The sequence below is a fragment of the Bicyclus anynana genome, chromosome 9, assembly GCF_947172395.1.
Source record: "Bicyclus anynana chromosome 9, ilBicAnyn1.1, whole genome shotgun sequence".
Classification (NCBI taxonomy): domain Eukaryota; kingdom Metazoa; phylum Arthropoda; class Insecta; order Lepidoptera; family Nymphalidae; genus Bicyclus; species Bicyclus anynana.
In genome coordinates, this window is record NC_069091.1 from 14,538,372 (window position 1) to 14,565,629 (window position 27,258).

At 38.7% G+C, this 27,258-nt stretch overlaps 3 protein-coding genes and 1 long non-coding RNA gene across 6 annotated transcripts in view; 2 read left to right on the forward strand and 2 right to left on the reverse strand.

Moving 5' to 3' along the window:
* The first annotated feature begins 160 nt into the window (after nucleotides 1–160).
* Nucleotides 161–11,862, forward strand: LOC112048797 (mediator of RNA polymerase II transcription subunit 17). 2 transcript variants are annotated; one of them, XM_052883483.1, is made up of 12 exons: nucleotides 161–540; nucleotides 1,175–1,427; nucleotides 1,900–2,181; nucleotides 2,538–2,673; nucleotides 3,023–3,240; nucleotides 3,600–3,677; nucleotides 3,777–3,930; nucleotides 5,855–5,991; nucleotides 7,243–7,328; nucleotides 8,237–8,369; nucleotides 9,149–9,290; nucleotides 10,109–11,862. In XM_052883483.1, exons 1-12 carry the CDS (start codon nucleotides 452–454, stop codon nucleotides 10,327–10,329), a joined length of 1,929 nt encoding a protein of 642 aa, XP_052739443.1. In that variant the 5' UTR covers nucleotides 161–451; the 3' UTR covers nucleotides 10,330–11,862. The 2 variants fall into 2 exon arrangements, 1 of the variants encoding a protein (XP_052739443.1); XR_008251096.1 differs by lacking the exon at nucleotides 10,109–11,862 and having other exon boundaries at nucleotides 8,237–8,695; nucleotides 9,149–9,286.
* A 729-nt stretch (nucleotides 11,863–12,591) lies between these two features.
* LOC112048790 (RNA-binding protein Rsf1) lies at nucleotides 12,592–17,074 on the reverse strand. The gene is made up of 3 exons (XM_024086453.2): nucleotides 16,915–17,074; nucleotides 16,139–16,754; nucleotides 12,592–12,746 (listed from the first exon to the last, which is right to left on the reverse strand). Exon 2 carries the CDS (start codon nucleotides 16,740–16,742, stop codon nucleotides 16,278–16,280), a length of 465 nt encoding a protein of 154 aa, XP_023942221.1. The 5' UTR covers nucleotides 16,743–16,754; nucleotides 16,915–17,074; the 3' UTR covers nucleotides 12,592–12,746; nucleotides 16,139–16,277.
* A 319-nt stretch (nucleotides 17,075–17,393) lies between these two features.
* The window catches only part of LOC112048772 (protein bark beetle), a 43,820-nt gene continuing 33,955 nt past the window's right edge, over nucleotides 17,394–27,258 (forward strand). For both annotated transcript variants that reach the window (XM_024086423.2, XM_024086432.2), the window contains exon 1: nucleotides 17,394–18,117. In XM_024086423.2, coding sequence (XP_023942191.2) covers nucleotides 17,767–18,117 — 351 coding nt within the window. In that variant the 5' untranslated portion in view covers nucleotides 17,394–17,766. The remainder of the gene's footprint in view (nucleotides 18,118–27,258) is intronic.
* LOC112048783 (uncharacterized) lies at nucleotides 18,651–19,268 on the reverse strand. Its single transcript, XR_002887044.2, has 2 exons — nucleotides 18,765–19,268; nucleotides 18,651–18,698 (listed from the first exon to the last, which is right to left on the reverse strand). It is a non-coding gene; the product is annotated as an uncharacterized LOC112048783 (long non-coding RNA).

Sequence of the window (27,258 nt, forward strand, 5' to 3'; positions counted from 1 at the left end):
TTCAAATTTGAAGGTATTTGGAGAAAAATGTGAAATAGTTTTCGACTTGTTTTTCTAGTCTAATTCTATATTTTATAGATATGTCATGTGTATGACCTGTGGTCGAGTTTCAAGAGAAAAGTCGTCAATTTGTAGTCAACTTTATTTGACGTCTGTCAAAATCAAGTCGATTTAAAGTCAAACTCAAATTAATTTAATTGTATTTTGTGATAAATTGTATAATGTTCATGTTCTGTAAGAAATATATAATAAATTAAGTAAATTAACTTTCGCAAAATTCAGTTTTCTGTTTTTTAGTTTTTCCTTGTAAGTCAGAAAACTGTACGTAAATGACAAATGTAGCAAGTTCATTTGATCAATAACTCATGATTAAAATGTAAATATACAAATATACACCGAAACCTCCGGTCCAGGCTTTATTTGTCATATTGTTAGGTGTTTCTTCAACGCTATGGCTAACTCGGTTAACATATCGGTCGAAGCTCCTATTGAAAATCAAATACAAGAAATTACTTATGATGGCCAAGAAATATATCAAGCGTAAGTATTAAATATGTTATTGCCAGATTTCTATAGTTTCATCATTATCAACCCATATTCGGCTTACTGCTGAGCTAGAGTCTCCTCTCAGAATGAGAGGGGTTAGGCCAATAGTCCACCACACTGGCCCATTGCGGATTGGTAGACTTCTCACACACAGAGAATTAAGAAATATCTCTGGTATGCAGGTTTCCTCACGATGTTTATCCTTCACTGTTTGAGAAACGTGATATTTAATTTCTTAAAATGCACATAACTAAAAAGTTGGAGGTGCATGCCCCAGACCGGATTCAAACCCACACCCTCCGGAGTTAAAAGCAGAGGTCATATGGTATGTTTTCCTTAACTATTAATTGCCAATGATTATGATTTTGCAATTATTACTGTAAAGTTAAAAAATTTAATTCAATGATCTCTGATTTATATCATATATCATACTGAATATCAAAATAAGCTACCACTGTTTTGAAAGAAGCACAAATCTATGAGAAGAAATGGCCAACTTATGAAATGGAGATCATTATTGCAAGCTTCCAAAAGGCAAATTTTTGTGCCATTTTGTCAAAATTATGTCCCCCTTACATTGCTATGTCAGTGTCGTAAGCCTTATAATACTTGTCTTAAATTATTTCAGACCTTTGTCTATGTCAGAGAACCTCGCAAGACTGGCACAAAAGATAGACTTCTCAAAGACTGAAGATGAATTCTGTAACATTAAAAAGGAAGGAGAGAGCAGCTTGGATGTAAAATCTGAAGAAGACAAAGAACCGGGGTATCAGTCTAGTTTGTGGCCTTGGGACTCTGTGAGAAATAAACTTAGAAATGCCCTTACTGAAGTTTGTGTTTTGGCCGATGTTTTGAGTATTGCTAAGGAAAAAAGGTATATGGTAAGTAGCATATACTTATAATAAAACTGTAACAGGTCCAATTCACCAAAGCCAAAAATATTTTTTTTTTAATTTTTGTCTGTCTCTCCCTGTTTTTTGTGGACAGGGTATCACTCTGAAAGTACTGTATGAATTGAAAATAAAACTGGGTGTGATTTGGGACCATAATTCGTAAGAGGTTATAAAATATAAGGTTTTGCGAAACTAAAATCAGAAGGGGGTGAAAGAGGGGTTAAAAGTTTTTATGGGAAGTCCTTCATTTTTCAAGTTTCATTTGTAAAAATTGGTAAAGAAAATTCAACATTCATGGACCAATAAAGAGATTGTTGGAGTGTGTGAAGGAAGATATGTATGTAAAAGGAGTTAAAAGTGTAATTAGTTAGTGTTAATGAATTGCAGTGACAGACTGAAATGGAAAGACTATTAAATTACAGGCTGAGGTGCTATTAATATTGAAAAAATTACTTTTTAGGTGCTAGACCCAATACAAGCAGAGCAAATCGAGAGCCGCCCAATGGTTCAAGTGTATGGCCGTAAAAAAGCCCTCTCTGCAGCCGGAGCAGTCTTACTAAATGGGGTGGAGAGACTCCGGGCCAGCGAGACCATGCGCATGACCCGCAACATGCCTGACTTCCACATTGACTTACTGAGGTTACGACAGAACTGGAGACTGAAGAAAGTATCAAACACAATTGTTGGAGATCTTAGCTACAGGACCGCTGGCTCTAAGTTTAGTCAGACTGGTGTTTTTGAGGTAAGAACCATTGTATTATCATCAGCTATTGTGCCCACTGTTGGCTGCTTTTAAGCAGTGTCAAGCCTCTATTTTTGACTTTGCATCTAATCAATGCCTCTGCTGCCTTCTATAGTTCATTGCTCCATCTATACTATAGTACAAGGATACAAATAGCTAGTTATTTTAATAATTATAAGTTTTTCTTAACTGAAATGAAAATAATTTAATTAATAAGCATAGAACAAAAAGATATACATACTTAATATATTTTGAATAACATTTTATAAGAAAACATACAACAATACAAGTTTATCTGTTTAGTAGAATTCTATCATACAACTTTTATTTCATTAGAATACTTATAATACTTACAGGTAACAAAAGCCCCAGAAGAACAAATAGCGCAAGCTATGAGTATGAACGCAACCGGTCCTGCCCCATCAGCTCTTCGTGTCACAGTCCCTCCAGAGCTCCAGGGTGTTGCTTTCATATCTGTTCTTTGCCAGAAAGGTAACTATTTTAACTGCTTTTAGTATGCTTATAGTATATAGAAAGACTTGATAGATAGCACAATACAACATTGAAAAACATTCTATAAAACTCTATGGATTAGAAAAAATATTCAATTAATAAAGCTGCTTAGCATTAATGTAAATAATTTTAGTATTTAATACAAGGTTACTCATTACCTCTAGTTAGGGCTCCCATTATTCTCAATGCAACCAAAAAAATAGCATATAAATATTGCTTGAAAGAGAGACAAAATTATCTCGTTATCTCTTGACGCGTATTGGCCTACTTAACTAAGGCGCTAATGAAGCTTATAAACTTAATGACTTAAACTCCCTATCTTTTTCAGAACAAGAAGACGTAGTAACAGCAACCCTCAGTTCATCAGCGCTGAACTGCCCGGGCACCCTGCCCGGCGAAGGCGCCGAACTGCACTGGCAGCAGAAGCTGGAGGCGGCGCAGAATGTGCTGTTCTGCAAAGAGCTGTTCGCGAGGCTGGCGGCAGAGGCAGTTCAGCTGGACGCTTCTATACCGCATATGGTTGTTGGGAACCAGATTATGGCTACGGTAATATAACATTTGCTGTATAAAAAAACTCAACTGTCCATCGCATTCACACACAGTCCTGTACATATCAAGACAATGAAGATGTCTGAAATTGGCTCAATATTCAGAATGATACAGAAATGAATAATCCTACTTCCTTATCTTATTAATATTATAAATGCGGAAGTTTGTATGGATGTTTGTTTGGATGTTATTTATTCTTTAACGGCGCAACTACAAACCGATTTCGCTGAAATTTGGAATGGAAATAGATTTAACTCTGGATTAACACATAGGCTACTTTTTATCCCAGAAAATCTATGGTTCCCGCGGGATTAGTAAAAAAACCAAATTCACGCGGACGATTGTTGTTGTTTCAGGTATTGCCAGGCATTCAGTTGTTAATTGGACTTTGTCACAACAACGGCCAGAATAATAACAATCCAGAAGGAGTCAAGGTATATTTGTATATAAAAAATTAATTTAAATTGGAACAGTCACATATTTTTACATGTTTTATTAATTAAAAATCAATTAATTAAAATCTCAAATTTCAGTCGGAAGGATCTGGCAACAAATCTGAGCACGACCACGTGTTGGAGCACTCTCTGCACCAGCTTCTGCGCGCCGTGCACCACTCCAACACGCACCACCCCTTCCCGCACCCCGCCTCCGGCCCGCTGGGACCCTCCAAGCGCCGCTCGCTGGCCGGTGAGTACATCTCTACCACGAGCTGCAGCACTCTCTGCATCAGCCGTGCACCACTCCAACACGCACCACCCCTTCCCGCACCCCGCCTCCGGCCCGCTGGGACCCTCCAAGCGCCGCTCGCTGGCCGGTGAGTACATCTCTACCACGAGCTGCAGCACTCTCTGCATCAGCCGTGCACCACTCCAACACGCACCACCCCTTCCCGCACCCCGCCTCCGGCCCGCTGGGACCCTCCAAGCGCCGCTCGCTGGCCGGTGAGTACATCTCTACCACGAGCTGCAGCACTCTCTGCATCAGCCGTGTACCACTCCAACACGCACCACCCCTTCCCGCACCCCGCCTCCGGCCCGCTGGGACCCTCCAAGCGCCGCTCGCTGGCCGGTGAGTACATCTCTACCACGAGCTGCAGCACTCTCTGCATCAGCCGTGTACCACTCCAACACGCACCACCCCTTCCCGCACCCCGCCTCCGGCCCGCTGGGACCCTCCAAGCGCCGCTCGCTGGCCGGTGAGTACATCTCTACCACGAGCTGCAGCACTCTCTGCATCAGCCGTGTACCACTCCAACACGCACCACCCCTTCCCGCACCCCGCCTCCGGCCCGCTGGGACCCTCCAAGCGCCGCTCGCTGGCCGGTGAGTACATCTCTACCACGAGCTGCAGCACTCTCTGCATCAGCCGTGTACCACTCCAACACGCACCACCCCTTCCCGCACCCCGCCTCCGGCCCGCTGGGACCCTCCAAGCGCCGCTCGCTGGCCGGTGAGTACATCTCTACCACGAGCTGCAGCACTCTCTGCATCAGCCGTGTACCACTCCAACACGCACCACCCCTTCCCGCACCCCGCCTCCGGCCCGCTGGGACCCTCCAAGCGCCGCTCGCTGGCCGGTGAGTACATCTCTACCACGAGCTGCAGCACTCTCTGCATCAGCCGTGTACCACTCCAACACGCACCACCCCTTCCCGCACCCCGCCTCCGGCCCGCTGGGACCCTCCAAGCGCCGCTCGCTGGCCGGTGAGTACATCTCTACCACGAGCTGCAGCACTCTCTGCATCAGCCGTGTACCACTCCAACACGCACCACCCCTTCCCGCACCCCGCCTCCGGCCCGCTGGGACCCTCCAAGCGCCGCTCGCTGGCCGGTGAGTACATCTCTACCACGAGCTGCAGCACTCTCTGCATCAGCCGTGTACCACTCCAACACGCACCACCCCTTCCCGCACCCCGCCTCCGGCCCGCTGGGACCCTCCAAGCGCCGCTCGCTGGCCGGTGAGTACATCTCTACCACGAGCTGCAGCACTCTCTGCATCAGCCGTGTACCACTCCAACACGCACCACCCCTTCCCGCACCCCGCCTCCGGCCCGCTGGGACCCTCCAAGCGCCGCTCGCTGGCCGGTGAGTACATCTCTACCACGAGCTGCAGCACTCTCTGCATCAGCCGTGTACCACTCCAACACACACCACCCCTTCCCGCACCCCGCCTCCGGCCCGCTGGGACCCTCCAAGCGCCGCTCGCTGGCCGGTGTAGCGCTATCCTGTAACGATGTTTTTCGTAATCTTCTCAATATAAAAACCTCAAATCATATCACATTAATTCCTACAGGTCGTTTGGTAGAGTTTTATACATTAGAGACACTATTACGTAGGTACTATATTTTATAAAACTAGCTGACGCCGCGTAGTTCCCGTTTCCGTAGAAATACGGGGATAATATACATATAGCCTTCCTCGATAAATGCGCTATCTAACACTGAAAGAATTGTTCAAATCGGTCCAGCAGTTCCTGAGGCTAACATGTTCAACCAAACAAACAAACATACTCTTCAGCTTTATAATATTAATATAGATACCTAATTATGTCCTCTAGCGAAGTGCATCGCCGAACCTTTAAAACCTCCTCTTACTTAAGCTAACGGTTGCAGGTCCGATGGCCGCCGACCGCTACGAGCTGCTGGAGATGAGCAAGGAACAGTCGCTGCTGGAGCAGATCATCCAGCAGGCGCAGCACTTTTTCATGCGCCGGCGCAGCGAGTACGTGCTCGACACCATCGCTAAAGAGGTAAGTGTGACTTGCACAGAACTAGGCCTGGCGCACTCCGTGTTTTAGCGCAAACGTACAGGTATATAGTCGCGTCACCCTGGGGTGTGACTTAAGAGCGCGCAGCGCGTCGTTACGATATGGATAAAATTCGAAGCGCAAGCGAGACGCCGAATTATGACTTTCGCGTGAGTGAAAAGCACGGAGCGATTGACACGCGACGCAAATTTTATGACGTGAGCGCCAAAACCATTTTCACCTAATTGCAAGTAGGTAAATTAAACAACATAACGAAAAACAAAATGGCCATGTTCAAGATATATACCTGATTTTGTATACAAAACAAAAATTTAAGAAAAAAAAGTTTGCTTTTCTTGAGATTGAAAGCAAAATGTGAGCAAAACATGTATTTTTCAAAAAATAAACTATCGAGAAAAGTTTTACAAAGTGTGTATTTTGTATAGTCATAACGAAGCTAACACTTTGAAATATCATTTACCCAAATATCAGGCTCCTAACTTTTCCAGAATCTGAGATCCAGAACCATTTGTAACCACCAAACTATATATTGCACACTCTTAAACAGGCGAGCGTCGCCGCTCGGATCGGACGCTTTTGCACACGCTGCGCGACGTGCTTCGCCCGTTCGTTATCGTTCGTCGTTTGTAATATTATTAGCCAAATAACATCCCGGAAAAATCCATAATCCATTATATCCATTGTGAAAAACTAAATTCCACACGGACGAAGTCGCGGGCGTCCGCTAGTTTTTCATTTTTTGACTAAGAAAATATAAAAAAGTACACTTTATATTTATACCTAAATGTTTGAGGGTCTGGATCCTTAAAACCTGCTATCTTCCATAGTAACAACAGTTTAAACTCCGGTAGAAGTATGCGCTGACATATTTTCTGCTTTTATAAAATGGGAAATAACATTATCTGCTATGAAAAATTTAGTTTATAGTCAAGCGACTGATCACTGATAGTACATCTATCAGTGATCAGTCGCTTGACTATAAACTGAGCACAAAAAAAAGAAAAATGTGAAATAAAAAAAAAAATATCTTTATTTTTAGGCAGTGCCACACATTACAAAAATAAATTCTAAACATATAGCTTATAGCTAACTAAATAACTAAATAACTGGCTATCGCTGGCAAATAGAGTACCTTGCCCCCTCCAGTCTGGAGCAAGGTACTCTATAGCCAACCGGCTTAGATGTAGAACTTTATGTTTCCATTAGTTTAATAAGTATCGCTTATTTTTTCAGGTGAAAGACCCCCTGATAGTGTCACACTGGAATGCGCTGAACAGTCCCACACAGTCCTGTGTCAAAATCAACATCATGGCGTATGGGTAAAGTGTCTTTCCTTTATATTTCACGGTTTCAGTTAGAGAATCTTAACTACTTAACCCTAGAATACTAAACATCGCCTGATAGGCTGCGCGCGGTCAGTTTTTTCCGGTTATTTCAAAAACGCGCCCGCGAATCAAATTGTGCTTTCACCTGAAAGTCTTATTGTTTTGCCCTCTGCGTCTGATCAAAAGAAACATCGGATAGGTTACGATCTACGTAGTTCATGTCACAAATGAATGAAAGGCTAACTTCAAATTAGTTTGTACACAAAACTGTGATGCTACCATAAGTTTAATTAAGCGTTTTAAAAAGTTTATATATCGAATAGTAATATTCATGCCAAATAAGTAAAAATAGAGAAGTATTTTATTTTTACCAGACTTTTATATAAAAAGTAGCCTCCCAAGCGATCATTAGTATTAAACTGTGGTAAATTTATATTAGTATTCTAGGGTTAAATAAATGAATCTTAATTTTTAAAAGAGAGCTTGTCCTATAACCATATAACCATGATACATAAGGAGCTTGTATAAAATATGGTGTAGACTACAAGAGAGACAAATATCTTGGCATCCCATGGATGCACCCTGCGGGTGCCAGGTCCATTGTGTGGCAGAGAAAACCTTTGAACAGAGGCCCGGACTTGTGACCAATGGGTGTAGGGTTAATAGTGTCTACTTTACTATAAGTATATTTTATTGTATGGTGCTCGAGAGTTTATTTGTCATTTTAGGTGCGGGCAATGCTCCACATATGCTGTGTTGTTTGTATTATTTTCTGTTTGTCATGAGCTTAGTTTTTGCTCATACCATGTTCATGACAAGGCCTACTTTAAGCTTACTTATGAGAGCTCCTGCGGGACCTCATATACTGCCAGGTACAGTCACGGTATTGTGTGCACCGACAGGTACGACGCGGTGTGCCGCACGTCGCTGGTGGTGCACGTGGGCGAGAAGACGCTGAAGTGCATCTGCCGCGACGGCAAGGTGCGCCATCTCTCCTACGAGCTGCAGGAGCTGCGGGACCTCATATACTGCCAGGTACAGTCACGGTATTGTGTGCACCGACAGGTACGACGCGGTGTGCCGCACGTCGCTGGTGGTGCACGTGGGCGAGAAGACGCTGAAGTGCATCTGCCGCGACGGCAAGGTGCGCCATCTCTCCTACGAGCTGCAGGAGCTGCGGGACCTCATATACTGCCAGGTACAGTCACGGTATTGTGTGCACCGACAGGTACGACGCGGTGTGCCGCACGTCGCTGGTGGTGCACGTGGGCGAGAAGACGCTGAAGTGCATCTGCCGCGACGGCAAGGTGCGCCATCTCTCCTACGAGCTGCAGGAGCTGCGGGACCTCATATACTGCCAGGTACAGTCACGGTATTGTGTGCACCGACAGGTACGACGCGGTGTGCCGCACGTCGCTGGTGGTGCAGGACATAAGCTACTTTTATCTCACTATTCGGTACTCGTCAAAGATATTCTTCATGAAGATGTCAGACTTGTCTCGTGTGCTGCATTTATACTCATTGGTTATAATGAAAAAAAAAACACGCGAAACGCGATACTATGACAGAAGCTTGGCTCGGATAAAAGCTCCAAGAATAAAAAGCTCCAAAAGCTCCGATGGCCTCCGTGGCGCAGTGGACTTACAAGACGGAGGTCCTAGGTTCGATCCCTGACTGGACCGATTGAGGATTTCTGGGTTTTTTATCAACAAGTGAGTTTTAGTCAAGGGCTAATTTGTAAAGAATAAAAAAAAACCTTTAGATGATTATTCTCTACAGTCAGATGTAGTTAACTTGAATGGCATATTACCCAGATATACCAGCACCAAATGACGGCCGTGCAAGCGGTGGGGCGCTGCATGGGCTGGCAGCTGCTGGCCAGCAGCTCGCACCTCGGCTCCGGGCCTGTGGAGCCGCTCGGCAACGCCTCCTCGTGCTTGCTGGCTTCACCCAATGGTAAGTGACAATAGCTCTACGATTTGTAAGCTGGAGCCAGCCACCTCTGTTGTCTGTTGTATGTACTATAGCTGACACTCCCGTGATATGCGGGCCACGGGGGGGGGGGGACTGCGCGGGGCATCGCTACCCCCTCCCGGCCCGCGCGGACCATCGGCAGTGTTACGAACGAGTTTGCCAAGCTATATATACTTTGTTGTTAGCTTTAAGGACAAGCTGCATACCAGAGAATTTTCTTAGTTGTTTGCGTATGTGAAGTCTGCCAATCCGCATTGGGCTAGCGTGAGCCATTTGGCCTAACCCCTCTCATTCTAAGAGCAGACTTGAGCTCAGCAGTGAGCTGAATATGAGTTGATAATAATGAGAATTTTGTTAAAATTTTGATAATTATTAATAAATTGTATTTTAATGAAACAAATAAACCACTCACAGTATATAATAAAACCTACATTTTATATCATTTTGTGCAGAAAAAAAACCCTGTAACTAGAGTAATTTGCAAAAAAATGTGAAACTACCGCCAATAATTATTTTAACATGACAAAGAGGAGTTAAAGTTAGAGCTGGCGTGAAAAGAAAATTAAATATATGGTTAACGTAGCGTTAGATACGCTATGTTAACCATTTTTTATTATTAGGTTTTTTTTTTACCCTTTTCACCAGTGCGCCTGAAAGCCATACACTTCAGACACAGTAATGCTGCTTTGCAGTAAAAAACATGGCTGCTTTTGAATTTATTTAAACTTTTATTTTTCCTAAAGCACTACTGAAGGTCCTAAATATTGTTATACCTTTTTAAAATGTATTTTTCTTTGCAGGTGACAGAATGATAGCAATAAGATGCGAACCGTCCGTCGGCATCCAAGTGTTCATAGCTCAGTCGCCACGCAAAGACTTCTTCGTGAGCGAGCTGGTGCAAGACAAGAAGTGGGAGAACTTGGGCGGCGCCTTCAAGGAGGTCAAATTGGAGAAAATGGAGGGAAAAAACTTTTTGAACAAAATGGAGTTACTAATGGCCTGCTTAAGTAGTCCTTTGTAAATATGAATCGGAATTTCGTGGTTAATCTTGATTTTGTACGAGTATAATAACGCATCGATCGTAGATCGTTAGATGGGCCTCAAAGCGTCGCGGAATTGTCATGGTTTCGCACATTGAGTACGTCATCAATCGTAACACGTTTAATCTCTTTATTCATGTTGTGGCTTATGTTTTTACACTTCCAAAAAAAAAACATACATACAGCCGAACGTAGAACCTTCCTTTTTGGAATTCGGTTAAAAATGAACACTAAGGCATAATTAAGGAAAAAACAGTTAATATTTTTTTAAGTCCACGTCACTCACATGTGCTAAGATAAGATGTGCGTGCACGTCTTTGGGTAATGACATAAAATTGTGCGTTCTTTAGTATGGAGGGGCCCATTTTACGATTTATATCGATGTAATACAGTACAAAATAGTGCACAAGTTGGTGTGTGTACACAGGTGCACTAACTTTTCTCTCTCAGTGGGAGACAATCGCAAAAATGATGTCATTGACACTCAGTGAAGGGTCTCATGTATTGAATAATATACATACATAAGTACACTGCAGACATTAGGCCTGTATTTCAAAAATGTTTATTATAAACAAGGCATACTTGAAATAAATGAATTTTAATTTCAATTTAAGTCTAAAACCCAACAGTGTCTATTTAATCTTTGTAAATAAATACTTACAAATATTGAATATTTCAAGAAAAACTGTCTGTCTTATACTTGACGTCAATAGTCATTTAGTAAAGATTTTAATAGATGTCAAGATCAAGATCAATTTTATTATAATATCGATCACTAAGAATTCTTTATTAGGTACTTTGAACAGCACTAAACAACTCTTGTGACGCAATATAATAAACATCCAAATTCGATTGTATCGCAGACAAAGAATTTTATAGACAGAATAGATCATTAAATTAATTGTCCATAAACTTCTTGCTCAGCAAGATTTGTGTGATTTTATTTACAATATTGTCCAAGTAAACTTAGTCCATAGCTGCATTATATTATTCAATCATGTCTTAGTATTTCTAGCTGGCTTTAGCAATAAAAAATGTTTAAGTACCCACTTCGTTAGAATGTGGCAATCGACTCTGCCGCCCCACCAAGTTGTATACTCTGCCAAAATTGTAGTCCCTTCTGAAGTTGTATTATGCTAAACTGCGGAAGTTGGGATGTTTTGTACAGAACAGTTTTTCTTTATTCAACATTCTCAGACCCCCCCCAGCAGTGCCGTTGCGAATTTCCAAGGAACTGACACAGTGCCATCTAGTGCCAGTACTACACAACTGCTTCAATTCCATAGGCCACTAGGCCCTCTGATAGTCATGGGCGTAGCGAGGTACGGGCGGGAGGGGAAACAGCCCCCCCCCCCCCTTAGCAGTGCCCTCGCGTCGGTTACTTGAGCTCGAGCTAGAGCGATGCGAGTTGAGAAGGGAAGCTATACGCAAAGCAAATACGATGCCCATTATTTCTTATTTTTCAATCTGTGCTTCGTCTGCTTTCGACTTTTGTCTGTATCGTGAATTGAGATTGTTAAAATACTGCCCCACCCCACGAACCCACATTATAGCAGTGTGGTGGGTCTGAGACCCCCCCCCCCCCCCTCCCCACATCCTTTATGGATACCCGGCCGTGTAATAGGCTGATTATGAGGATATTACTTTAAACTAAGCCTTATAATATCCAGAGAAAATAACATGAGTTTCCTTTTTTTGATAGCCGAGACCAGCATAAAATTTAATACTCCAGCTAATATTACCAGGTAGTCAATTTACAATTTTGGTGTTTATTATCAACATTTAAACATCAAATCAATTTGAGAAATGTCACCTACCTACTGTATGATATCCACTAGTACCGGATAACATTTGTTACATAGAACCTCACTCATTTTGTTACATTTTTAAGAAATTAAATTTCGTCAACTAACATATGTCAAAGTTAGTGAATTGGCTTTGGAGGGGGTGTTAGTCGATTGTCAAGGAATTCCTTAACCCTACCTCCTGTAGTCACAAGTCCAAGACTGCTCGGAGATTTTACCACGCCATGGACCTGCACGGTGAATCCATGGAATGCTAAAATATTCGTCTCTCTCTGGATATCAGAGTATATCTTAACCAAATGTCAAAATCTGTTCAGGCCGTTTTCAGTGATCAACAATTTTACAAACTTATAAGATTTTTTCTTTTAAGATAAGTTAGAAAATATTTATAAAACACTTTTTTGTATGAAACAATATAATTAAAAAAAAGATTATGAATTGGAATTTGTGTTTTTTATTTATTTATACAATAAGGAAACTTAGCCCATTAGGTGCTTAGGTTAAATGTTAAAGATATACTGAAGATTGTTCATTTTGTTTCTTATTTAAAGATGTATTGCTTGTGGTATTCAGTTTAGAATTATTCCATTGACCTGAAACAAGGTAATAATTACAATTAATAAAAACATGACTTAACATTAATAATGTCATCTGAGGGTTATAGTAGTTTTTATGCTAAAATATTTTTATTTATAGTAAATGTCAGACAACAACGGAACAAGTAGATAGCACACCTGCTGGCCCATTCACTATTTTGGTCTTTATTACCAACCTATTAAAACTTACATTTAATTTACGTAATTTTTTTGGCTATATATGCATAAATATCAACATAATATGTAAACCTGCAACCCGCTTGATGTCTAATTAAACCTAATTGAATAAACTTCAAATCAACTGAGAAATGTCATATATACTTAAGCCATAGTCTATGTGCACTGTTTACCAACAAAAAAATTAAAATTGAGGGTATAAATCACTAGTAATTTCACACAATAATCACAATTAACTTTTTCTTAAAATAATGAAAATAAATGTGATTAATAAGCTTAGAACAAATAGTTATATGTAATATTATTTTAAATAACATTTTGTGATATCTGATAGATAGGGTTGGAGAAGAACTAGAAACTCTTACTTAATGACACCAGACAATTTACTAATTAATTATTATACCTACTCTACAACAATTTTGGGTTCAACAATGTAGATGTTAGCTACAATTCTGATGCATTACTTCAATAATGAGTACATAAGTGAGTTTTAATGACAAGAGATAAATTAACTTTAACTGGCCATTGTCTTATCAAATAAACCGTTAAAACAAATTGACAGTTTTAGTTTCATGACTCATTGAGCTCACACATTGTGTTTGGTCATCAAAATGGGCTAATTAGATGAGAAGTAAAATGATATACATTTTACTACTCAGATTTTAGACAGAGAAAGTCAGGAAAAAAATACTATGTTCACTGGTCTCCTATCTCACAGGAAGATATTTATCATAAAAAATCATAGTATTTTACACAATGACTTGCAATGCATTCTTAATTAACTAGGGTCAATGAGTCTTCGTCATTCTATTCCACATGGAAGCCCTACGCAAACACATGAGAAATGAATGAAAAAACGCCCCGAGAATGTGGGTATTTTGACATATTGTCTGGACTTCTTACACGAGAATAAAATTATAGAGGTTACCTGTTGAAAACAAACATACCTAAAGAGCACCATAAAAGTGACTAAATGTGACCTAACAATTGCTGCAATATTAGAACGGGTCTAGCAGCAGGGGAGTAAAATACAAAATTACTGCAGTACGATCCTACCAAATATAGCTGGGTATGGAGATCAACATGATCAGTGAAGGCGATCATTGATGAGCAATATCAATGTCCCCTCAATTCCTACACCTATGTCACAAGTCTTGATGTGGGTTGGGCCAGCGTGGTGGACTATTAGCCTAACCCCTCTCATTCTGAGAGGAGACTCGAGCTCAGCAGTGAGCCCAATATGGGCTTGATATCTGCTCATTATTAATTCACTATCACACAATAAAAATTGCACCTGCACTGTGAGTCTGTACAAGGCTTAGATACTTTCTTTGTAGAAGTTAAAAACTTGATCAAGTAGCATATATTATTGCAGTACAGAATTGAATATAATAAGTTTGGGCAGTATTATTATGTACACAATAGTGTTAAGATTCATTAAAAAAACAAATATTGGAGAACACCACCTGAGCAAATATCTCAACTTGCTACTGCTAGGTGTGTATATCAGAAAAAGGTGTGTCTTTCAGTAAAAGTCAATGCAACCAAAATACATCTTGTGTAGAGCATTAGACAAATATCAACCTATAGCAGCGCATCTGGAAATATCACCATTTCTTTTATAGCATAGGGACAAAAGAGATGGGACTGGGATAACTCTGCTGATGTTGGTCGACGTTTGACTATTTTATTTCACAAGATAATATAACATTAGTTGCATGTTTTTTTTAGGTTTAGGGTTAGCGGATTTGATACTGTGACAGATTTAATGCTAGACCTGCTTGGTATATTTCATTTTTATTTATTTTTAAATAAATAAAAATAACTTTATTGAAAATACTTTTGATAAAATGGTATTATTGTAAGAGACTATTCTAAAAAAACAATTATCTACCATACTGCTGCCTAGACAGCAATTTTGTTGCAATTGTTTTTAGCAGCAGGACATTTAAAATTGTGATGATCTGTTTATTATAATAATAAAGTGGTCTAGCTTAGGTAGGTAATTTACTTGTTCCATCATATGATTACTGATTGATGATACAAGGAGTGTCAAACTTCTACTCAGCTCTGAAGTATCAACATGCTGAATTTTGTTAAAATATAAATGTGAAAATAATAACAAGTTGTAATGTTTTAATTCATAGTGCAAGGCATACACTTCATATTTTGAGCAGGGCCTGTATCAAATAGACAAATATCTTAGCATTAAATAGGTTCAGTGCAGGTGTCGGGTCCATTGTGTGGCAGTGAGAAAAACTCCCACTACAGCCATGGACATGTGACCAATGGTCACATATCAATTCTCTTTCCGCAAACAACATTCGCTGTTGATAGGTCTAATCATTTAGTTGATCAGATTTTAGTTTTTGAAGAGCTTGAAGAAAGAAAATTATATGACGGCTACAGGTCCTGATTAGAAGTTAAGCACATCATAGATATCAGTGGCGAAGGATGTAATTTAGATGAAGGTAATCATATAGCGTGATACAAACTCCCGTTTCTCATATATCAGTACAACAATGAATATGCATGCATTTTTAAAGGTAACCTGGCGAGAATCGGCTTGCATGAACACTTCGCCACTGATAGATATAGATATCTACCTAAATACAGCGCATCAAACTTCTATTCCACACTGAAGTTTCTACATGTAACTGTGCAGGTATTATCATTGCTGAGATGTTTTATTACTCTGCACAGCTGTAAATCACATTCAGAGCAGATTTGAAGTTTGGCACACACTGTACCTAAGTGAAAACTAATTTGATTGAAAGCATTGTTTGTTATTCAAATAACTTGATAAATAGATAAGTGTAACCTTTTATGTAATTAATTGAATAAATATCTTTTATTGTTTGCATAAAACAGTTACTGCTAAGCTAATTATACTTCTTTGTTCTGTTATATCAAGTCTGAACAACAAATTGTTTTAAAACTCACTCTACCAAATATAAAACAGAATCTCATAATCCTTCCAATGAATCAATGCAGAAGACTAACATCTCTGAATGCAAACTTCTCCTATTCTCTGTATGGCTTCATTTCATTTTATTACAGATATAAATAACACATGACTAATCTACTGATAACCTAAAATGTAACAAACAAAGGACGCACAAACAATATTTGGGAGAGTGAGCAGCACATGCATCATCAATTACGACGCAAACTAACCTATAAACATTAAGGATAACAAATTGTAACCTCACCTTAACCTCCAAGGACATCAACTTCACCAATCTCATAAGCATTGAACCCCCCAGTATTGAACAAAACATCGCATTTCATTAACACTTGGAAGGCTTCAGATTACGTTAACACTAAACCTAAATTTATTCTAGAATTAAATTAAAACCGAGACAGTGGCGACCTAGATCTGAAGTTGCCTCCTCCTCCTCCGTTACCGGAGCCGTAACCGTTTCCGTTTCGGTTGAAGCCTCTGCCGCCGCCACCGCCGTACGAGCGGCCGCCACCGCCGCCGCCGCCCCCGGAGGAGCCCCCGAACGAGCGCCCGCCTCTGAAACTGCCCCCGCGGCCGCCTCTGAAGTTGCCGCCGCCTCGGCGTGGCCCGTCTCGCTTTCTCGATAATTCTACTTTTAATGTCGCGCCTAGCATTTCGAAACCGTTCATCGCAGTGCACGCATCCTGAGCTTCCTCCATGTTTTCAAACTCAATAAACGCGAAACCCGGGGGGTTCAATGCGACCCACACTGAGTTCAGTTTGCCGTATTTGTCAAACTCCCGCTCCAAATCCTCCTTCTTGATTCCCTCCACCAGACCGCCTACGTAAACACGAGTTCCTCCCGAGCTCATTTTTGTGATTTTCTAAAATAAAATATCACATTTAACCACAAGTCACTTGTTAGCGCCGAAATTAATACATAAATTTACAACGAACTAAACAAAATGTCGACACATCAATAATGATGCCACGACATCCGTAAGGTTAAATCGAAAATACACCGGTAAATACAGCGATACTTACGTGTTTAATTAATGTGGATGAGAGTTAGTCTAAACTTAAACTATATTTTATATTTTATTTTAAGATATATAAATTATTTCAATTTATATTTTAGTCAAAAATCAAAAGCGGATTAATGAAGTTGATGATTGAATGGTAAAGAAAGAACGAACCAAACGCTAAAGCATAGACTAAAGAGTAAAGAAAACGACGCACACGGGAACGAATGAAATACGAAAAGTGTTGCAAGTCTCATAAAATGATAAAATACATTCATATTTACATATTAAAAAATTAAAAAACAATTAATTTGGAATTTACCAATTACTAAAAGTATGTTTTAGCAGTTTTAAAAAGAAATAAGATGCATGAAAATTTAATGATCGAAGTACGTGAATGTTCTTCGTTCTTTGGTCACTCAAAGTGAAAGGAGAGTGAATGGTAATATTTGTGACGTCACACAACGTATAGGTAACGTAGAGGGGAGGAGGCTTTGCCTTCAGCTACAACATGTGAGGTAGGCGAGAGGTAGGGAGGAGGGAACTACGAAACCGGCCCAACTACTCTGTTCAACGGTCGCGCGGTGGCGCGTGTTTTCGTTTATTTTCCGAGTAACTAAACGGCCCCACCTTTGTTCAATTGTTTTGGTACGATTTTATCAAACAAACTATTTCTTATATATTAAACTAAAGAAAAAGTTGATTTTACTTAAGTTAATATTTGCGTTTTTTTATGAAACCCATCATGACTGAATTAAGGAGACTGCATAGTTGCATACCTGTTCAGTGTTTGCCGAGGTGTGTTAAATGTTAAAGCTCGAAAATACAGCAGTTAGTATGAAATCAGATTAGCTATTATATTTTAGATTTAAGAATGTATTCCAACGAAATGGGTGTGCAAAAGAGACATAGCCAGTTTAGTGACACAAAATATAAGTGGCGGACTGTGTTTACAGTGTTTTTGTGCTTTGTGTGGTGTAACGGGCAGGAGATACGGTTGGGAGAGACGGATCCATATTTGTTGAACAAGTCTTTAGGGCTAACAGAGTTGCCGGGTGGTGTACTAGCAGGCGGAAGGACCATTTGGAAGGCTGAGGGCAGCCCATATCTTCTTCGTGATGATCTCCTGGTAGAAAGAGACGCTGAATTAGTGATAGAACCAGGAGTTGAAGTGAAATTTGCACCGATGATTGGCATAACCGTACGAGGACAATTGGTTGCTATAGTAAGTAATCTCATATTTAATTTTTTTACCACTGAGTCATTGGGGCTCTTGGTAACGGAGGTTCAATCGTTTGGTTAAAGACCGTTGACATTTACATGCGACTATCGAGTCTGTACAGGTTTATAAATAACATTACACCACAGGTAATTCTAGGAGAATTATATTATATACTTAGTAAATATTTTCGTACCTTTACATAAATCGTATAAATATTTGCAATTAAGTATAATATTTTTTATACTTAATTTGTAATTTAAATTAATTTGGAATTTAAATGACTTCAAGCAATTCTTATAAGAATCTACTATTGTTGTATATTGGGCCATAAGTATTTAAGTACCTACAGCTTCAAGTAAATAAGTTTTCTATAAAGATTTATGCCAATTACAAGTTTTGGTTAGAAGTAATAATTTGTTTCCCTATTTACGTATCTTTATATATTTTATTATATGTTTAACTCTACTTTCTCGAAAAAAGATTTATGATTTACGAACAATGTGTTACAGAAATAAAAGTAAATCAAAGTTACTTACATTTAAATTTTTTTAAACGACTCCGCGAGATATTTACGACATAGGTACCTAGAAAGTATGTATTACGAATTATGATTATAATTTTGTTTCAAACATATGTTTATAGGTACGTACCTAAGTTAAAACCTTACTTTTTTCTAAACTAAGGCAGTTGAAAATGTGAAATACAGGACTACAAATCTTCAATCAATTATTGAATTATTGTTATCTATTATAAATTAGGTATTATCGGCAATGATAAATGTGTGCATGTATGTGTCATTGCAAATTATTGTTAGATACCTACATAAATAGAAAATAATTACTTACACTAAATGCTTTGTCTATGTACCTACCTTGGTAATTATTTTTCAGTTCCATTCGTTTTATTATTATTATTCAATTTGATAAAGCAAATCATTAACCAATTATAATTACTTGGAACTATTGTTATAGTTTTCACTAGATAATTTATTAATTAAAACAAAATCCCTAGGCTTTAGCTTAAAAAAAGGAAGAGCCGATGTACCCAAAGCAAAGCGTGTTTAGGCAGATATGTTTCTATGGAAACCACGATGTTGATACTTGGTAGTATATAGATCCTGCAGAATTTGCTTACTTATTGTTGTACTTATATTTGTGGGTTTTGTCAGTATATTAGGTATGTTATTCCTGTATTGCTACTTTTATTATTCACACGCTTACTATTTTCGTACGTATTTTACGTTTTATCAATTTTCAATCTTTATTCATTGCAAATTGCAGGTAAGTAAGCAGGTAGGTACCATGAATAAAATATTTAATTATAAAACTCAATATTAATTTTTCATAATATGAATGACTCATTTTTTAAAACACTAATAATTATTAGCTAAATTCGCTTCGCTTTAAGCATTCAATCATGAAAATTATTCATTGGAATTTAATTTCTACCAATAATATAAAAATAAAAATAAATTAAAGATTATTAAAATTTTATTTGACCATAGACATTAAAATTAACTAGTAACATTTTTGTAATTTATATTTGAAATGAGTGAATGATTTCTGTACAAAGTCTTTGTCAAAGGATGACCAAAGGTCAAATTAGGTCATTCACTAACTTTCATTGATTAATTTTCAGTCGGTTTAGAATAAAATTTAGAGGGTACTATTACAATATAGTCGAGGGATTACATGACATAAATTTTGGCGTGATTTAAGAATATAAGAAGAACATAGAAAAAAGTACATTCATTAAGTAATGTGTAGTGCTGTAGTGTAGTTTCGTTTAGTAGTTTTTTATGTAGGTATTCAGTTGATCCAGTCTTATTTATCGGGAACAAAGCAATACGTCTCAGACTAATAATAATTATTTAAGACCAGTATCGTACCTAAATTCACAAACAATATTGTCTGTAATTTGACGATAACGAGTTTTTAATAAGTAAGTATATTTTATCCATATATATAAAAGAAAGTCGTGTTTGTTACAACACTTATAACTCGAGACCTGCTGGACTGATTTTCATGGTTTTTGATTCGTTGGATTTGTCTCCGCCTAGAATAGCAGAATACATCTTAAAAACAATAAACTTTGAAGAATAAATAAATATGAACGATGAATAATTTTCCATAAATGTTACTTTGTTTAGTACCTGTCAAATATTTGTTGTCCATCCTGTCAAATACTGTAATGATTGACATTTATACGTGCGTTCAGAAATACTGACAAATAATTAACATTATCGCGTGCGTTCATAAATTTATTTTGTGTAAATTAAAGTTTTTATTTCCGAAAACAATTTCTAAGATTTATTCTCTAAGTGAAGTTTGCACAAAATCGGTTGTCTTTTATCAAATTTTTTGAGAAGTAGGGTAGGGGTATGGTAGGTGTAAGGTATGGGTAGGGTGGGTGTAGAGTAGGGGTAGGGTAAGGTAGGGTAGGGCTAGGGTAGGGGTAGGGTAAGGTAGTGGTAGGAGTAGGATTAGGGTAGTGTAGGGAAGAAGTGCAAATAAATAAGTAAATAAGTCAAAGCGAAGCTTGACCGGGTCCACTAGTCTTATACTAAACTAGAAGCTATTGTTTGTTTTTTTACACTATTTAATTACTCACACAAAAAGGTATATTTGCGGAGCTCTATAACCGACGAACACGATTACAACAATGAAACATCGATTCTATATAAGACAGTTTTCATAATAGCATATATTTTGACGGAAAAGTAACGTCTAGCGAGGTAGGTCCTTATTTATTTAGTCTGTATATTTAGTCTGTGGCCGTAGGGGTACATTCATGATTTTATAGGTAGGTATGTAGAGAACATAGGTACCTACCGTCATACCGTTACCGTTACTGAATACATATGATACCGTAAAACCCAAGTAGGTAAAAATATGATTTATAAATCGTTACTTACTCATAGTATTTTTTTTAACTCCATCAAAGTAAACAGAAAGAAGTCGTCCCTATAACAATCGATAACACTTGATAAACGAGTATGTGATAAGGGCTCGCGCTTACCTTGATAATGGTATCAAACTATTGATTTGTTCACCTGTTGCATTGAAGTCAATATTTGCACTATAATAAAATATATTTATTGAGCAATGGCAAATAAAATAAAAAACTTTTTGGTTTCATCATCAAATAAAACTCGCCGATACATAAGCCGCTGGCTTACCTAATACCTATTAGTATTACGGTGTTTTTTTTCTTGTTTAGATAGATAGATAGGTACCATCACAGATATAAGAGGTAACTAGATTTAAAAAGTGTCAATTGTTTATATTGAAACCAGCGTACCCAGGGGCGTGGCCTAAATGGCTGTTTAATATTTAGTGAAAAATGAAATATTACTTACTTTAGAGTTGAATATTATTTATTCCTTTTGCCACAGAACAAAACAAGACTGCTAGTACATGCGCGGACACGCTTGCGATGTTCCGCATACCCGGGTGTACGCGGGCCACGCCCCCTTGCTACTTCTATTGCTAAAAGCGTCAGCTTTTAGCGTTGTCTGTTCTGTGGGTACCATCTACTAACCTTTTACCTGTTATCTTACACGGCGTTGTAATAAATATATCGTCAAACAGTATTGTCAAAGTACCCGAAGTTTTAGAATTCATAGATAATAATAGATAGGACGTCCGTGACTTCGTCTGCGACAAAATCAATCACACATAAATTCAAATGTAAAAACCGTTCCGTACGAACTTTCAACCCCTAATTCCACGACTTCAATGTATATTTTCGCGACAAAAATGTTCTGCTCCGGCGGCAGATGTATTCGCACCGATGGGCGATGACATTGTAATAATTTGAATGAAAAACTTGTATAAATAGACTTCGCGCCACGAAAGAAGTCCCACGGCCGCGACTAAAATTGAGAACGATTTGATTTATAGGCCGTATAGACTAATTTAGTATTTTAGTCGAGTACGAAAAATTTTTGAATTTATCGCCCAAAAATCGTTCGTTGACAATAAGACCGCCATTACCAAATGACAATGAGCGCCCTTAAGACATTAGCGCCGCGTCTACAGGACTTGTTTTGTGGCGCGGAGTCTCGGAAATTAGCCGCGAGTGTCGCTACCCGCAGGTCATACGTAGTCAAGCCCATTCTACTCTATGGTCAAGCCGCGTGGGCGATTGCGGATGGGACTGTGACGGCCTGCCGCCGCGCCTCTACGTAACCGGTGATACCTAAAATCTTGTAAAGCGCAGCTTAACGCACCATATTCCGAAACATCATGAAGATTGCATCCGACTATATGATTCATGCATGCACGTGACTAATATGCATTTAGAGATCAATCGTTGGTATGAATGTGTATGACGTCATCAGGTACTGCGCAGATGTTCAAAGAGTCCGAGCAGGCGCCTGACCCCAGCGACTCCGCTTCCTCTAATTCAATCAGGGATCTCGTTCAAATCTCGGCCCTATGACCTCGCTAAACAGCTGTGTGGCTAAAGCGTAGGGATCATTGATACGTGGATGCGAAAACTTGGGCCCTTGTTGTTAATATCATTCGTAAAAAAATATTCAAAGTCTTTCCAAATATGAAAAAAAGAAACAGGCAGATTTATTTTTCCTTCTCGCATGTTTTGGCTAAATCAATCCCCTTCCATTCCCAATACATTGGCGTTATTTGGAGCTCTTAGTCTGATCGTCTTTGTTAGACAGTTTCAACTACGAGTATTCTTTCAGGTCCTTTTGAACTTTTGTCAGACAAGTACAGACATCTCTTACCCGTTGCATAGTTAAATAGGTAACTATAAACATATATTTTACCGCATAATCGTCTGCTATATGCATATTGTGTCAAATTAGCCTGCTGCATACCAGCGGCGAAGAGTCCATTTAGGCCGATGCCCGCTTGGTTACCTTTTAAAAATCCATACATTTTCATTATTGTAATGACTATAAATGCATGCAGATACAGGAGTTTTTATCAAGCAGTATGAATTTCCTTTTCTTTGAAACGCTTTGAAAACTAGAAAAATGTATGGGAATGAGAGATCTTGATCACGTGACCTGTCGATAGCAAATGTCATTCCCATCGCTTGCGATCGTAGAAAGAGAATAAACTTGTCACTTGGCTACAGGGGTAGGCCTCCCACCTTACACGCTAAGAGATATTTTGGCTGGTGGGAGGCTTCGGCCGTGGCTAGTTACCACCCTACCGGCAAAGACGTACCGCCAAGCGATTTAGCGTTCCGCTAAGATGCCGTGTAGAAACCGAAAGGGGTGTGAATTTTCATCATCCTCCTAACAAGTTAGCCCGCTTCCATCTTAGACTGCATCATCACTTACCATCAGGTGAGATTGTAGTCAAGGGCTAACTTGTAAAGAATAAAAAAAAAGAGATAAAGTGCCAACCACACTATTCCAATGATTCAAAAAATCCTGAAAATAATCTAAACGGCGCTTTGGCTACTTCCCAATCTATACCCAATGAGAGTTATTGATCCAATATGTCGCTAGGTAGACAGGCTAACTCAATTGGTTGTATAATAAATGCTCGAAAGACAATGGAATAGTAGTAGTATAGTTTTCATTTCAATGGCGAAAACAATCCCACGTTCTAATAAACTGTGCCTCCCAAGGTACGAGTAAGTATATGTACTCAAAGACTTCTATATTCTTTAGTAATGCTATTCTATACACTGTATGTTCTGTGGTAACACCTTGTTATTCTAGTTCACAGAACAGGAAATGACCACAGGAGGTCATCTATGGTCTATAATTATTTTGTTCGGTAACGTATCACAAGCTACAGGGTACGACTCCCGGAAAAATCATATTTTTTTTTTCAAAACATTATCAGTAACTGCCTGAAGTCGGAAGTCTGTGGAGTTACACCCTCGTGCCTTGTAGAGCACGTATAATTGTCGATCCTTACATGACAGTACCTAAGAAGTAAAAACTGCACTTTTTTTAGTGTGGTACCGCTGTGGTCTAAAGAACCACATTATTTACTGCTTTATTATCTTTGAGCTATACAAAGACTAATTGTTTTTAGTGCTTTTTTATTCTGTTCTTTATAATGCTGTTAAATTTTAAGCACTTGAGGATTAGCACTGCTCAACACACATTATGCCTTGAAGGCTTAAAGGGGACACAGCAGCAAATCAGGACGTAGATATACTTAGGCCACTGAGGGTAGGTACACAAAAAATATTAGTAAACCCATTCTAATACCTAGCTATATAAATTATGTCTATTTGTACGTGGAGTTCTGGCTACAATTCCGTGTTGGACAGCCAGGCTAATCCTTTGTGCCAAATATGACCCTTCTGTCACCAGTCGAGGCAATTAAATTCATGAAGTGAAGTGCAATTAGGTAGCTTGTTAATAGATATATCTATAGGTACCTACAAGTATCATAAACAAAAGAAATAAGGTTAAGTAACAAGAAAGTAAAAGTATAAAATATAGTCACATATCCGTTTCACTGTCCCATTTTATAGCATTTTTATGCTGATGCATTGACGAAAAAAAAAACGAAAAAATTCTATAAAACATCCTTACGCAGGTTACGTTCACCCCTCAACACATTAGCTGCACTTTTTTGTCGCGTCCCACTGCCTTTTACCCTCGCGTTATCACAAAACAGGTTTCGTTGAAAAACGACAACCCCTAAAGAATAGTGAAAGCATTCCTTGTTATAAAGTCACATGCGTTTTTTGATAGGGACAAAGAATTGAATGTGTTTTTTATTAGAGTAATAGGTGAAGGAAGCAAGCAGACCCATCTGATGATATGCCATTTATGCTACAATAATTCACCTGATGTTAAATGGTATCTACCTAACGATTTATTATATTCTTTTATTTTTGATCTCACTAGATACAGTTTAAGAAAATATCGTTGGTCCAAATTTATTTATTTTAAACACTACAATTAATTTAACCTAAGACGGTAATATACCCTTAAATTATTTTCTACGAGGCAGTGGCGTAACTAGGTACGAGCATCTATACCATCTTTGACCATTGAATTGGGCCCCAGAAATATCGTCACATAGTAAATTTCTTTTACTATTTGTTAAATATAAAATGTAAGGTAATATTTAAAAAGTTAATTTAGATTTTTTATAAGTTTTAATATTATGTATTGTACATACCTACTTTAATGAATTATTAAAATTTGTAATTTTTCGCCTACCTACTTCGAACTCACGTCTTCCTTACATCGTGGGTCTGTGGCATTTTGCCAGCCTTGCCACCCCATAGTTACCATTGCTAACATATTTGCAAATATTGCTTCTTGCATTATTATAATATGTTCTGTGGTCATGATAGAGTCTAACCATAACTATAAGTAAGGTATACTTTGTGATATTATCAGTTGATAGCGAACGGTTCTAGCGTCTGTTCGTATTTAATTAGAGCGGCCGCTGTGACTTCACTGTCGCTATCATAATCGTGTCAAGATCTGTAAACATTGATAATAAAACTCCGAAACACTCTGCAACTTAGCTTTTGTTTGAGTCACGTTACTTATTTGATCTAACTCCATAATTGGAGCAAGTAAAAGAAATAGTAGTAGGTAGGTTTGAATTTGGGAGTAGTAGTTAGTAGGTTACCTAAATTCTAATTCACACTAATATTATAAAGGCGAAAGTTTGTGTGTAAGTGTGAAAGTGTGTAAGTATGTTTGTTCCTCTTTTACGCTGAAACTAACTGAAACGATTGGACTGAAATTTGGAATGGAAATAGATTTTACTCTGGATTAATACATAGGCTACTTTTCATCCCGGAAAAATCCATGGTTCCCGCGGGATTTGTGAAAAACTGAATTTCACGCGGACGAAGTCGCGGGCGTCCGCTAGTACTTTATATACCCTACATACCTACTAAATACGTTCATACGTTGTTACTTTAGATAGGTAATTTTATTTTATACACATGTGACATATGCACGAAAAAAGGTACCTAAACCTCTTACTGCAGTCGGGTAAAAACAGATTAAAAGGGTAAACAGATCTACGCTGTATGAGCATGCCTGTATACTTTTACCTTTACACAAAAGACTATGAACATAAAAACTAAAGCACGAAGCAAAGTGAATGACCTTTTATCTCTGAACCTCATGATCTAAGTATGCAACGTACAGTTAGGCCGCGGTCGGTTGCACAGTACCTAGCCGTAGCTGGTCACATCTCGTAGTATGGTTAACCTTGAGGTTTCTAAGCACCGGCTGACTCATCGGTTGCAGTTGTTAAAGGTATAATTGATTCGATGTTATTTACCCCGAGAACAGATTGTCTGAAACGCGCCCGTTCTCAACCCAATAGCTTCGTTCCCGCTAATTCTCTATAAAATATTGTTAAAAGACGTGCGACGTTCTTGCTCGAAGATGTTAGTTAAATATGAATGACACGCCATTTTTCACTTGATTAAAAGTGTGCCATATAATACAAATTGTGAGATCCTCTAATGATCTCCAAATCAGGAACAGTTTTTGCCGAGTAAGCCTCAAGATAATAGTTAACCACAGTTCAAGTCAACAAGCATAAATAGAGCCTTAGGTCACCGGGAATGGAGTTAAAAATTTCCAAAGTGAAAGTCCGAAACTAGACCACATGGTTATGAATTTTTATAATTTTCGCAGATTAAACTTAGGTATACAACGTCACTCTTCAGAGTCAAAAAGTCACTTTCCATTAAGATTATAAATAAATGTATTTAGTAGGCATGATTCGGATGAATTATTATAGCTACGTACAGTTCAAAGGTAGACACGTCCACATAAATAGCTGAGATGTAAATATCCTCATGCTATATGCAGCTTAGGAGTATTTACACTTCGTGTCACGCTCGTGACTCATTATGATTCACTGAGAGAGTGAAACGTCGATTAAACAGGTATATAATTGTAGTTTTTTATCGTGCGATCATGCACCTTGCTCAGTAACAACTCGTTGAGCTACCTGCCTAGCTAGCCTGCTTTAATGTCCTCGATTTTCTCACAGCTCGAAAATAATCCTTTAAACCCGTCAGATAAAGAAAGATTATGTTTTCGATCGTATAACTCTTAGCCTAAACTTTTGACGGATTTAACATAATTATTAGGTGTCATTCGATTTATTCAACTAAGTACTTCGTTGGTCCTGTGTATCCAGGGATTAGTCTGTGACTTTC